Source organism: Pipistrellus kuhlii, unplaced genomic scaffold (assembly GCF_014108245.1).
Source record: "Pipistrellus kuhlii isolate mPipKuh1 unplaced genomic scaffold, mPipKuh1.p scaffold_m20_p_21, whole genome shotgun sequence".
NCBI classification, from domain to species: domain Eukaryota; kingdom Metazoa; phylum Chordata; class Mammalia; order Chiroptera; family Vespertilionidae; genus Pipistrellus; species Pipistrellus kuhlii.
This window is the reverse complement of record NW_023425520.1, coordinates 9,967,360-9,979,810: the sequence shown is the minus strand read 5'-3', so window position 1 is coordinate 9,979,810 and position 12,451 is coordinate 9,967,360. Positions and strand designations below refer to the sequence as shown.

Here is a 12,451-nt window from a genome sequence, read left to right as displayed (position 1 = left end):
CCAGACTGGGAGTCTGACTTCTCCTTCCTGTTCTCCTCCCAGGGCGCCGGCCCTGGCGTTGGACCCGGACAGGCTAGGTTTTCCCAGGAGCAGGTGCTGCGTGTGACCAGACGCGAGGCCTCCGTGGGTTGAACTCTTCCCGTAGACCCTCACCCGAGGCCTCCCTGACCCCCGTGCTTGCCCTGCAGGTCCGCCTCCTCGGGGTGGTGTCCAAAGGCCAGCCCACGCTGGTGGTGATGGAGCTGATGACGCACGGAGACCTCAAGAGCCACCTGCGGTCCCTGCGGCCTGATGCCGAGGTGAGCTGCCCGGAGCCCCGCCGGCCGCCCTCCGCCCGGCCCGGCCCTGCCGCTGACCACAGCTCCTGTTTTGGCTTTAGAACAACCCCGGCCGCCCTCCCCCGACCCTGCAAGAGATGTTCCAGATGGCAGCGGAGATCGCCGACGGCATGGCCTACCTGAACGCCAAGAAGTTTGTGCACCGGGACCTCGCAGCTCGGAACTGCATGGTCGCCCACGACTTCACCGTCAAAATCGGAGGTTAGTCTGCTTTCTGCTCGGGAACGCACGGCCCGGCCACGTTCAGGTCCAGAAGGTGCTGTCTGTCATGGGTTAGAGCACATGTGTCAAACACAAGGCCCTCGGGCCAAATCCGTCCCGCCAGGCCTTGCAATGTGGCCCGAACCGCGCTGTCATCAACGCACTCCGCTGCGTTTCCATCACAATGACAGTTTATGACTGTTCAGTAAACCATTCGGCCCGCGATTTAGGCTGGATTTTAGATTTTGGCCCCTTCTCTGATTGAGTTCGACACCCCTAGTTAGAGCTTTCCCAGTGGAAAGGGCCCAGGTTTGGCAGGGGCCCCTGATCCCCACACTGTAAGTTTGGTGTTTTTTTCAAGAGTTCTTTTTCTTTAAATTTTAAAAATTTTTATGTTTCAATTCATTTTACATTCATGTTCGTTTTGACAATCATAAACTTTACAGAGTCCCACCCTGTGACTTAATTGATTTGTTGACTGACTTACTCATCCACTTTTTAAGTAACATGAGTGTGCCCTGGCTTTCCGCCCCCGTGAGCCTGCGGTCTTCCCGCCCCGCCCAGCGCGTGGCCCTGCGCGTGGGCCGTCCTCCTCTGAGCCGGCTCGCACCGAGTAACAGTACAGCCGCTGCTGGCCGCCGGGCCGGACAGTGAGCTACAGGCCGTGTTCATCCCGGGCGCTCTGGGCCGAGCCACAGTGAGACACGCAGAAGCGGGTGGGAGAGGAGCTGAAGGAACGGGCTTCCTCCTGAGGAGAGGCCATTCCGATAGCAGAGGATTAGACGTTGACTGAGTGACAGCATCCGGGGCGGTTACAGCACCTGCAGAGGCCACGGGCCAGGGGATGGCTGGGCGCGGAGGGGCCAGAGCAGCAGGACATAGCGGGTAGGGAGAGAGGCAGGAGCCAGGCCCGGAGGGTCTTGCAAGTCAAGGCAAGTCACCTAGACATTATCCTCGGCCAGTGGTCGGCAAACTCATTAGTCAACAGAGCCAACTATCAACAGTACAACGATTGAAATTTCTTTTGCGAGCCAAATTTTTTAAACTTAAACTTCTTCAAAATAGACTCGCCCAGGCCGTGGTATTTTGTGGAAGAGCCACGCTCAGGGGCCAAAGAGCCGCATGTGGCTCGGGAGCCGCAGTTTGCCAACCACGGTCCTAGGCCGTCAGCACAAGGCAGGAAGTGATGTGATTCTCTTTATGAACAAAAGGAGAGACCTTCCCCTCCGTTAGCAGTCAGTGGGAAGCAAGAAATGCTTTTATCCGCTTACCAATCCCCGAAGGTCTTCTCCTGCCTCAGCCAGGGAAGCAGGGAATGGCAACGTCATGCCATTCTGTTTCTGTAGCTTCTCCTGGGCGGCGGCTGGCAGGCAGGGTGGAGAGGGTCCTAGGTGAGAGAGGGTGTCAGGACAACGGAGAGAAATAGATCGCTAGAGAGGGTGTGGCATGCGAGTGGGTAGGACTCCCCGCTGAGTCACATGGGGAGGAGACGGGGTGGTCAGAAGAGGACCCCACCCCGGGTTTCCGGCCGGGCAGCTGGCTGTTCGGTGGGGCCGTAGCCAGTGGGGGCAGAAGGCTGGCCGCAGGGTTCGTAGTTGGATTTGGGTTGCGTGTGAGATAAGGGTAAGCGGGAAGTGTTTCTGAGGATGGGATTCCCAAGCTCCGGCCAGAACATGGCTTTTTTGCTGCTTTACGTGGTGGCCCCCCTTCCTCCAGGGGCACTCAGTCCGTCCTCCGGGGAGCTGATGGCCACGGTGAGCCCGTCGAGGGCTCCGCCAGGGGCGGGCTGCGGAGAGGGTGGGCACCCGCGCACAGGGCGAAGGGTAAGCGGTTATGAACTGTGTGTTGTCAGACTTTGGGATGACCAGAGACATCTACGAGACGGACTACTACCGGAAAGGCGGCAAAGGGCTGCTCCCCGTGCGGTGGATGGCCCCGGAGTCCTTGAAGGACGGCGTCTTCACCGCCTTCTCCGACATGTGGTGAGTGTGGCGGGCGGCTGGCCGTACACCTGCCCTCCTCCCCTGCCCTCCTCCCGGCCGTCAGCGGCATGAAGGGGAGTCCAGTCTGAGGACCCGGCACAGCGCCTGCCACGTCCCAGTGAGACCTGTTTTATAGGCATTTCTGGACGCAACACAAATCCTTTCTTCATTTTCATTTACTTGTTTGTTTTTCCATTTCAGTTCACATTCAGTATTGTGTTAGTTACAGGTGTGCAGCCTAGTGGTTAGACGTCTGTAATATTCATGAAGCAGTCCCCCCAATATGTCTAGTGCATCGTACATACTTACACAGCATCGTGAACTACAGGCCCTGTGCGGTACTGGGACTGTTTTGTAACTGCCCATCTGTCCCTCTGAATTCCTTTACCTTTCCATCCCAATCCCCCGTCCCCTCCCAGGTGAACTCTCAGTTGATTCTCTGTATCTAGAGTTTGTTTTTGTTTTGTTAGTTAGCTTATTTTGTTTTTTTAGATTTCACATGTAAGTAAGATCACACTGTATTTGTCTTTCTCTGTCTGCTTTATTTCACGTGGCATAATACCCACTAAGTCCATCCGTGTTGTTGCAAAGGGTAAGGTTTTGTTCTTTTTAATGGCGGAATAATATTCCATTGTAAATGCGTACCACATCCTCTTTATCCAATTGTCTGTTAGTGGGCATTTTGTAACTTCCCCTCTTTTTTTCAATATGCTATAGTTTTCGAGTATTGGTCTTTTACCTCCTTAGTTAAATTTATTTCTAGGTACCTTGGTTGTTGTAGTGGTAAATGGGATTTTTCTTTTTCTTTCTAAGAGTTTATTTTTTGTGTATAAAAATATAATCAATTTCTGGATATTAATTTTGTATCCTGCTACTTTACTGAATTAATTTATTAAATTCAGTAGGTTTTTTTGGTGGGGTCTTTAGGGTTTTCTGTGTACAATATCATGTCAGATGCAAATAATGACAGTTTTATTTTCTTCTTTCCAAATCAATATCTTTTATTTTTTCTTCTTTTCCTATTGCTATGGCTAGGACTTTTATTACCATGATGAAAAAGAGTGATGGGAGTAGACATTGCTGTCTTGTTCCTTATCTTAAGGGAAACTCTTTGAATTTTTGCCCATGAGGTATGATGTTGTCTGTAGATGTTTTGTATATGGCCTTTATTATGTTGATATATGATTCCTCTATTTCCACTTGGCTGAGAGGTTTATGAGAGATTATAAATGGGTGCTTTTACTGTGTCTATTGATATGATGTAATTTTTGTCCTTGATTTTGTTTATGTGATGTATCACATTTATTGATTTACAAATATTGCAACCACCTTACATCCCTGGAATAAATCCCATTCGGTGTATGATCTTTTTAATGTCTTGCTGGATTCTATTTGCTACTATTTTGTTGAGGATTTCAGAATCTATGTTCATCAGGGATATTGGCTTATTATTTTCTTTCTTTGTAGTATCTTTAACTGGTTGTTGAATTAGGGTAATGCTGGCCTTGTAAAAAGAGCTTGGGAGTCTTCCCTTCTCCTAAATTTTTTTAATAGTTTGAGGATGGGAGATGTTAGTTCTTCTTTGAATGTGTGGTAAAATTTGCCTGTGAAGTGTGGATGAGGACTTTTGTTTGCTAGAAGTTTTCTTTTTATTGCTGCTTCGATTTCATTATTTTTAATCAGTCCATTAGGATTTTGTTCATTTCACTCAGCTTATCCAATTTGTTGGCATATATTTTTCTTAATCCATCGTATTTTGTGATGTCAGTTGTTGCTTCACCTCTTCCATTTATGATTTTATTTATTTGGGCCCTGTCTTTTTTTCTTGATGAATCTGGCTAAACATTCATCAATTTTTTATCTTTTCAAAGAATCAGCTCTTGGCTTCATTGATCTTTTGGGTTTTTGTGGGTTTTTTTGTTTATTCTTGCTCTGATCTTTATTTTTTTCCTTCTACTTACTCTGAAATTTTCTTGTTGTTCTCTTTCTAGTTCTTTTAGCTGTACAGTTAGATTGTTTATTTGAGCTTTTTTTTGTTTCTTGAGGTTGGCCTGTAATGCCCTGAACTTCCTTCTCAGGATTGCTTCCTCTGTGTACCATAGATTCAGGATTGTTGTGTGTTCGTTTTTATTTGTTTCCGGGAAATATTTTATTCCTTTCATGATCTCATTGGCAACATATTCATTGTTTAATAACATGCTGTTTAACCTCCACATGTTTAAATGTTTTTAAGGTTTTTTATTGTATAGTTCATTTCTAGTTTCATGTCATTTGATTTGAGAAGATGCTTGATATGATTTCAGTTTTCTTGAGTTTGTTAAGACTCATTTTGTTTTCTATCATTTCATCTGTCTTTGAGAATGTTCCATATACATTTGAGAAGAATGTAGTATATTCTGCGGCTTTGGATTGAAATGTTCTGTAAATATCAATTAAATCTATCTGATTCAGTTTATTGTTTAAGGTTGCTGTTTTCTTGTTGCTCTTTTCTCTGGAAGATCTATCCAGTGATGCCACTTGGTGTTACCATCATGTATTATGATTGTATGGCTGTTGATCTCTCCCTTAAAGTCCTCCATGAGGTTTTTGGGTTTTTTATATACTCAGGTGCTCCTATATTGTGAGCCTGTTTGTTTACCAGGGTTATATCCTCTTGTTGGACAGATCCCTTTAGTATCATGTAGTGACCTTCACTGGCTCTTGTCATGGTCTATGTTTTGAAGCCTATCCCAGCTTATTTTTTGTTGCCTTTTTCATGGAAAAATTTTTCCACCAAAGGGAAAAATTCACACTTTCATCCAGTGTGAGTCTTTGTTCTGAGGTGGGTCTCTTATAGCAAACATATGGGTCATGTTTGCTTATACATACGGCTACCCTATGTCTGTTGATGGGAGCATTTAATCCATCTATATGTAAGGTGGTTGTTGATAGGTACTTATCACCATTTTTATTATTTATGCCTGTGTTCCCCTCTCTATTTCTTCTACAGCACTCACTTTACCATTTCTTGCAATGCTAGTTTAGTGGTAATAAACTCCTTTTGCCTTCTCTCCCCCCAGCCACCACCCCCGTTCTGGTAAGCACTATATTTCACTTTAAATTTACAATGATAGCCATGTTGCATAGAGTAGTCTTGGTTTCAGATCTTTGCGTTTCATAACTTTGAATACCTACACAGTTCCCATCTGCCTATAGTGTTTGTTTTGAGAAATCAATTGACAACCTTATTTGAACTCCCTTGTAGGTAACCTGTCTCTCTCTTGTTGTCCGTAAGATTCTCTCTTTGTTTGCATTTTAATTATGATGTGCCTTGGTGTGGTTCTCTTTCAGTTCGTCTTGACCATGACTCTGTGTGCCCTGAACTTGTGTGACTTTTTCCTTCACCGGTTTAGAGAAGGTCTTTGTCGTTATTACTTCAAACAGGCTCTCTCCCCCTTGGTCACTTTCTTCTCCCTGTCCTTCCCCTGTGATGCTGAGATATTGTTATGTTTCATGTTGTCCCAAAGTTCCCTTAAAGTATCTTCATGCCTTTTAATTATTATTTTTGCTGCTCTGATTGATTTTTTTCTTGCTTTGTCTTCTAATTCCAGATGTTTTGTGGGCTTCTCTTCCCAGCACTGATGCTCCGGTCTTGGGAGTCTAGTGTAGGCCTAGGACTCCTGGCTTCTTGGGGAGACCTCTGTAGCTGAGATATCCCTCTGATTCTCAACCCCCACACGGGGTGTGGGGTCAGCCTGTTCTGGATCTCTGCCCCTCCTTCCAGTCGCAACATGGCTTCTTTATAGCCTTAGTTATAATTCTGTTCAGCTAGTCTACAAATGGTTCTCCAGGTTGATTGTTCTACAATTCAGTTGTAATTTTCATATGGTCATGGGAGAAATGAGCAGAGTTTACCTACTGCATCTTGATAGGAAGTGAATCTGAATTATTTAATTAACTGGCCAGACAGTTCCTAGTAAACCAAGATGATTGTGTGTGTTTTAATGGCTTCTTGTTATGCCTCTCGATTATTGTCGGCAGGTCCTTCGGTGTGGTCCTCTGGGAAATCACCAGCTTGGCGGAGCAGCCTTACCAAGGCCTCTCCAATGAGCAGGTGTTGAAATTTGTCATGGATGGAGGGTATCTGGATATCCCTGAAAACTGTCCAGAGAAACTGTAAGTATAGAAAGGGGTGTGCATTTAAAAGGCATTGCATTTTGCACACATGTTGTTTTGCATGCCATGTCTACATGAATGTTTGTGTTTGTATATCTTATTCTACATGCATTCTTATGTTTGTATATCATGTCTGCCTGTGTGCTTGTATTTTGCATATCTGGTCTACATGTGTGCTTGTTTTTGCATATCATGTTTACATGGATGAGTGCTGGTGTTTGTAATAATGTGTATACATCCATGCTTGTGTTTGCACATCATATATGTAATGTGTGTTGGGTTTTGCGTATCATGTGTTCACATGCCTGCTTGTGATGATATATTGTATGTCTATATGAATGCTTGTGAAGGAGAGTTATGTGTGAGCTGCATATTTTATCTTTTTATGATTCTTGTGTTTACATATCATATCTTTGGAAGAGAACTGGGGAGCTGGGGGGAGACTTATGTTTAACTCTCTATTCTTTACACACTTAAAACTCTGTCATGTATGTAATACAATGTTATACTCAACTATATCCCAATAATACTTGAAAAAATAAGTCAGTAAGCATAAGCATTAAAAAATATTTTGTTTTAAATATTTGTTATGAGACCAAATGTTCAACACATACCATTAAACACTTGGAAAATTATTCAGCCCCACTAGTAGGCCAATGAGTATAAAATAAAATAGAGGAAATACTTCCTTAATTAGCAAATAAAGAAAGGAAGGAAGGAATGGAGAGAGAGGAAGGAAAGCCGGGTGGATCTTAGTACTCAGGATTAGCAATGGCATGGCTAGGTAACCATTCTTTCTGCCTCACAGTAAGAGCTACTCGGAGCAATTTAAAGTTTCAAAAAACTGAAATGATCTAAAAATTCAACAAAATGGAAATTGCCAAGTAAATTGTACATTAATATTATGTTACAGCAGTTGAAATTTCAAATTCTGCTTACAACATATTTTAAAGCCAGATTGGAGTAGCTCAGTTAGTTGATGGTCGACCTGAACCAGGAGGTCACGGTTTGATTTCCAGTCAGGGCACATGCCTGGGTTGTGGGCTCAATCCCCAGGGGGGGCGTGCAGGAGGCAGCCGATCCATGATTCTCTCTCCTCATTGATGTTTCTATCTCTCTCTCCCTCTCCCTTTCTCTCTGAAATCAATAAGATATAAAAAAAAAAAAAAAAAGTTTTATAACTCAGTGGATAAACCTATTAATACATTAAGTGAAAAAAAGTGTGTGTATATTACATTTCCAAATATGTCCAGGTAGGAAAGACAAGAGCTTATATCTGAAGGAGAATTGTGTGTGAGCTGCATTTTCCCTATATTTTGGGGTGTTTTTTAACTTTCTAGAATGAGCATTTATTACATATAAAATATGTTGTTGTTTCTTAAGAAAAAACTTTGACCTGAAAATTTATGGGGAGAGGCCATTTCTTTGCCTCATCCCAATAGAAGAAGACATCAACTTAAAAGATCTGGTTTGAAGAGACCTCGTATGGGGGAAAGTATGGTGCAGAGTCCTTTAGTCCCTGAGCAGAGTGTTTGAAACATTGCCTCTGCTGGCCAGGCAGCTGTGGTCCCGGGACCAGGGAGATTCTGGAGGCCCAGCAGGCGCTGCACACTTTTTTGTACGGGGCCATTTGTAAGGGTCTTCGCTCTGTGGTCCGTGCTGCTCTCGGTTATAGCTCCTCAGTGCTGCCCCTGGAGCGGGAAGGCAGCCATAGTTATGTGGTTGTGTGCTAAGAAACGTTTATTTCCAAAAACACTCAGGGAGCCAGGTTTGGTTCAGGGGTCAAAGTTTGCCAGCCCTGCCCTAGAAGAAGCGCGGAAAAGTGGAAATCCTCAGCCCTCGGTCCCTGTCCTGTTCGCTGTTGGCTGAGAAAGTTGTGATGCTTTCTGGCCATCCTCGAAAGTGTGCCAGCTGGGCCTGCAGGACGGCCCTCCAGCTTCGCTCCACCGAGCGGCAGCCGCCAGGTGTGAGGGTACATCACATGTGGCAACATCAGGAGAGGCCCTTCTTTTATTTAAAAAAAAAAAAATGTATTTTTTACTGATTTCAGAGGGAGAGGGAGGAGAGAGAAATAGAAACATCAGTGATGAGAGAGAATCACTCATCGGCTGCCTCCTACACACTCTCTCCCCACACACACACTGGGGATCAAGCCCAAAACCCAGGCATGTGCCCTGAGTGGGAATCAAACCTTGACCTACTGGCTCTTAGGTTGAGGCTTAACCTCTGAGCCACACCGGCCATGCTGGAGAGGCCCTTCTTGAAATGGTTCCGGAATAAGGCAGCCTCTGGGGCCCTCTTTTTAAAGCCCCGTTTCTGCACCAATAGAATTGCTTGCTTCCGCTTGATGGTTACCTGCACATGTAGCCACTGTCTGCAGTGAGCAGGTTGTCTGTGGGCGTGAGCCTCGGGGGGTTGCGGGGCTGCTTGGCTGGACCCCTGGACTCACCCCGCACGTCTCTCTGTCCCACAGCAGCGAATTGATGAGCATGTGCTGGCATTTCAACCCCAAGATGAGGCCGACCTTCCTGGAGGTCGTCGACCAGCTGAAGGACAACCTGCACCCCAGCTTTCCGGAAGTCTCCTTCTTCTACAGCGATGAGAACAAGGCCCCCGAGCACGAGGAGCTGGAGATGGAGTTTGAGGACATGGAGAGCGTGCCCCTGGACCGGTCCGCGCACTGCCAGCGGGAGGAGGACGGGGGGTGCCCGCCGGCCCGGAAGCGGAGTTACGAGGAGCCGCTGTCCTACGCCCACATGAACGGGGGCAAGAGAAACGGGCGCGTCCTGACTCTGCCGCGGTCCAGCCCCTCCTAACGGCTCCTGTCCGGGAGGGGTCCCGACTCACTCTCCTCCAGCTTGACGGTCTCCAGAAAACTCAGGACTTTCCCACAACTCTGCCAGTGTCCAGTGGCGCTGAGATCATTGCTCTCCATTCCTGTTTATGGTACAGCCTACAGCACGTCTGTGCGGACGCCAGCCTGCCCGGTGATCGGAGAAGGTAGCCGTGAACGTAGAGAGAAGGGGTCCTTCCAGCAGCGCAGGCTCAGGCCAGGGTGCTCCTTTTCCTCGTCACCGAAAGAAAGCACCTGTTTCTACAAAGGCTTTTTTTTCTTTTTTTTTTTCTTTTTTTGTGGACAGGGGCTGGTGTATGAGCTACAGTATAAAACATAAAACTTGTTTGTGGAACAAAAGTTTGAAAGAAAGACAGAAACATACAAACCCGTTGCGAGTAGAACTTGAAGCTTTATGGAGTGGATTTTAGGAAGGTTTTTCTCTTCCAGGCTGAACTTTTTTTTTCCCCCTTCACAAAAGTAGTTCCTCGGATTGACCAATAGCTGCTGCTTTTGTACTTTTGATAAGATTCTGCAGTCCCAGGTGTGTGTGCATGTGTGTTCAGAGTAGACACGGCTGGCGTGTGTGTGCGCGTGTGCGCGTGCGAAGCACTCATGCTGAGATGAAGTTCGGGGATTGGCTTATGAAGGTCCCACTTTTCCGTGTGTGTGGGGGCATCGTGGTCCCTCCTTCCTCCTTCCTCACTGGGAGACTGTGCCCTCGTGTGCCCTCATCTCACTCGGGAGGCTTCTCTCCCTGAGCTTCGGGGAAAATGTTTCTCCAGGAGCAGCGGAGTGGTTTAGCGTGAAAACATATCTTTTCAAACCAAGCCAGGACATGACAAAACAAAGGAAAAGGAAAAAAAAAAGAAAAGAAAAAACTCCCGAGATGATAAAGAGTTTTGAGAATATATTTGTAATATTTAATTTTTTATCAATCTCCAATCAGCCTCATAAGTTATTGACTGTTTCCTTGGTTGGGGGTAGGGGGTGGTCTGCCTGGGGCCGGGGAGCGGAGCGCAGGCGCCTCCTTGCTGGGTCTTCGAGGCACAGCCACACTCGCTGCTAGCCCTTTGGGGTGTTGTCAGGCCAGGCTGAGGGGTGGGCAGATGGGTTTGCTGAATGGTTACCCTTCTGCTCGGGGAAGCCGGAAGCCACCTGGTGCTGAGCCCTGCCTTCGAACACACTCGTGGCTCTCCTGCTTCCCCTGTGCCCCTCCCGTCCTCCCTCCCTGGCTGTGCGCGTCCTCCAGCTTCCGCAGACACGACAGGTCAGGTCCCAGCGTGTGCCGCACGGCGGGATTAGAGAACACTAAGTACGAAGCGAGAGGCCCCTGGCGGTCCGTCCCCCCTCGGGGCATCCAGCTGTCCTCAGACCCCTCGCCCAGGCGCTGCTCCGGGCTGTGGCCTCGGTGGGCCAGGGTGGGGCCTGAGCAGAACCCTGAGGTGCCTTCGGTGTTGCAGAAAGCAGAGCCTCGGGGAGGAACCGCTAAGAACCCTCACGCTCCCCAGAGCCACAGCTCCCGCCCTTCGGGGAGAAGAGCCGCAGCTGCTCCAGCCAACACGGTGACCCCGTCCCTGGGCTTCCCCGGGCTCAGCGCCCCGTCGCCTCTGAGAGCATTTCCTCACAAGGCCCGGCAGCTCCCTCCTCGCACCGGAGAGAGGCGCAGTGGCCACGCCAAGCTTCCACCCCCTCGGCCCGCTGCGCGCTCATGGGTACGACTTGCGGAGTTAGAGCAGGCAGAGTGTTTCTGGGAGCCTCCGTGATCGGGTACAAGGAACAGGAGTACGGGAATTCTTGTCGCCAGACTCACTCTGTGCGTTGAAGGGGGTCTGGACGTGCGTTTAAACAAACACGTAGGCCTAGGTACTCAGTTCTTTTCGTAGTAAATTAATAGTGGCTGTAGACGATATTTGCAGCTATTTTCACATTTTTCTAATCCAGAAAGGTTTTCTTACATTAAGGGGGAAATAATTTATTTTAATATATAAAATCACTGTAAAAAAAAAAATCACTTTCCTTAAAAAAAAAAATTTTTTTTTAAATGGAGGGCACATAAATTTTTATCAAAGAAAAATAAACAGGTGAATGTGGGGCAATGATTCTTTTCTAGCACAGTCTACCTCAGCATTGTTAGGATGAGGTTCAAGAATGGACATTTTCGAGACTTCAGATTTCTGCCGGGATCCAATCCGAATCAGGGAAAATCTGTTATCGGCTGATTCCAAATGCAGGGACCAGTCAGAAATTTGAGGGAGGGGCTTGGGACAAAGTGTGGCCTTTTGTGAGCACAGATCCTTTTTTCTAACAGGTAATCATCTTCTCTGATGTTAGTTTTCCTTTTTGTTTTGTTTTCTTAACCTCCATGGACACCATGCTTCCCAAACGGGAACCAAGTGTGAGGTGGTGGTTACGTATCTGGTGTGCGGGGTGCCCAGGCCTGAGCTGCCCGCCTGCGGGGGGAGCGGGTGCCCCTCTCCCCGGGGAGAGCAGGCTTTGTTGCCCAGCGGGCATCTCCCGGAAGCGAGCACCAACGTGCTCCAGGGCTTGTCCCCACCCCGTTCGGGCTGAGATGCTACTTGAGGGTGGACCCAGTCACACTCGTGGGCACCTCCCTTGGGAACGTGCAATGCCCCGCCTCCTGGGAGGCATTGGAGAAATCTCAACCCCAAAGCCACCGGCACACGGGACACATTTTTAGCAGCAAAGCCTGTGCCTCCGGTTGTAGTTTGATTTCAAACTGATGCTGTTGGACCGTGTGGGGCTTTGGGAACCGCGTGGCTGTCCGGATGGGCCGGAGGGCTGCCGGCACAGTCACCCAGCCTCACTGCCCTGTCACACCTTTGGGCTCCGCCCCTGCGATTCGCTGTCCCGCTGCCCGGAGAGGCGGGCAGCGATGCCCTGGCTGTGACGGGCGGCTTCTGTCTCTGCTGCGGTGAGCT

The 12,451-nt window shown here is 47.8% G+C and overlaps 1 protein-coding gene across 4 annotated transcripts in view; it reads left to right on the top strand.

Moving 5' to 3' along the window:
• INSR (insulin receptor) overlaps positions 1 to 11,530 on the top strand; it is a 122,545-nt gene extending 111,015 nt beyond the window's left edge. For all 4 annotated transcript variants that reach the window (XM_045585968.1, XM_045585967.1, XM_036450074.2 and 1 more), the window contains 5 exons: positions 189 to 299; positions 380 to 539; positions 2,392 to 2,521; positions 6,542 to 6,676; positions 9,150 to 11,530. In XM_045585968.1, the coding sequence (XP_045441924.1) occupies positions 189 to 299; positions 380 to 539; positions 2,392 to 2,521; positions 6,542 to 6,676; positions 9,150 to 9,492 (879 nt within the window). In that variant the 3' untranslated portion in view covers positions 9,493 to 11,530. The remainder of the gene's footprint in view (positions 1 to 188; positions 300 to 379; positions 540 to 2,391; positions 2,522 to 6,541; positions 6,677 to 9,149) is intronic.
• The last annotated feature ends 921 nt before the right edge of the window (positions 11,531 to 12,451 follow it).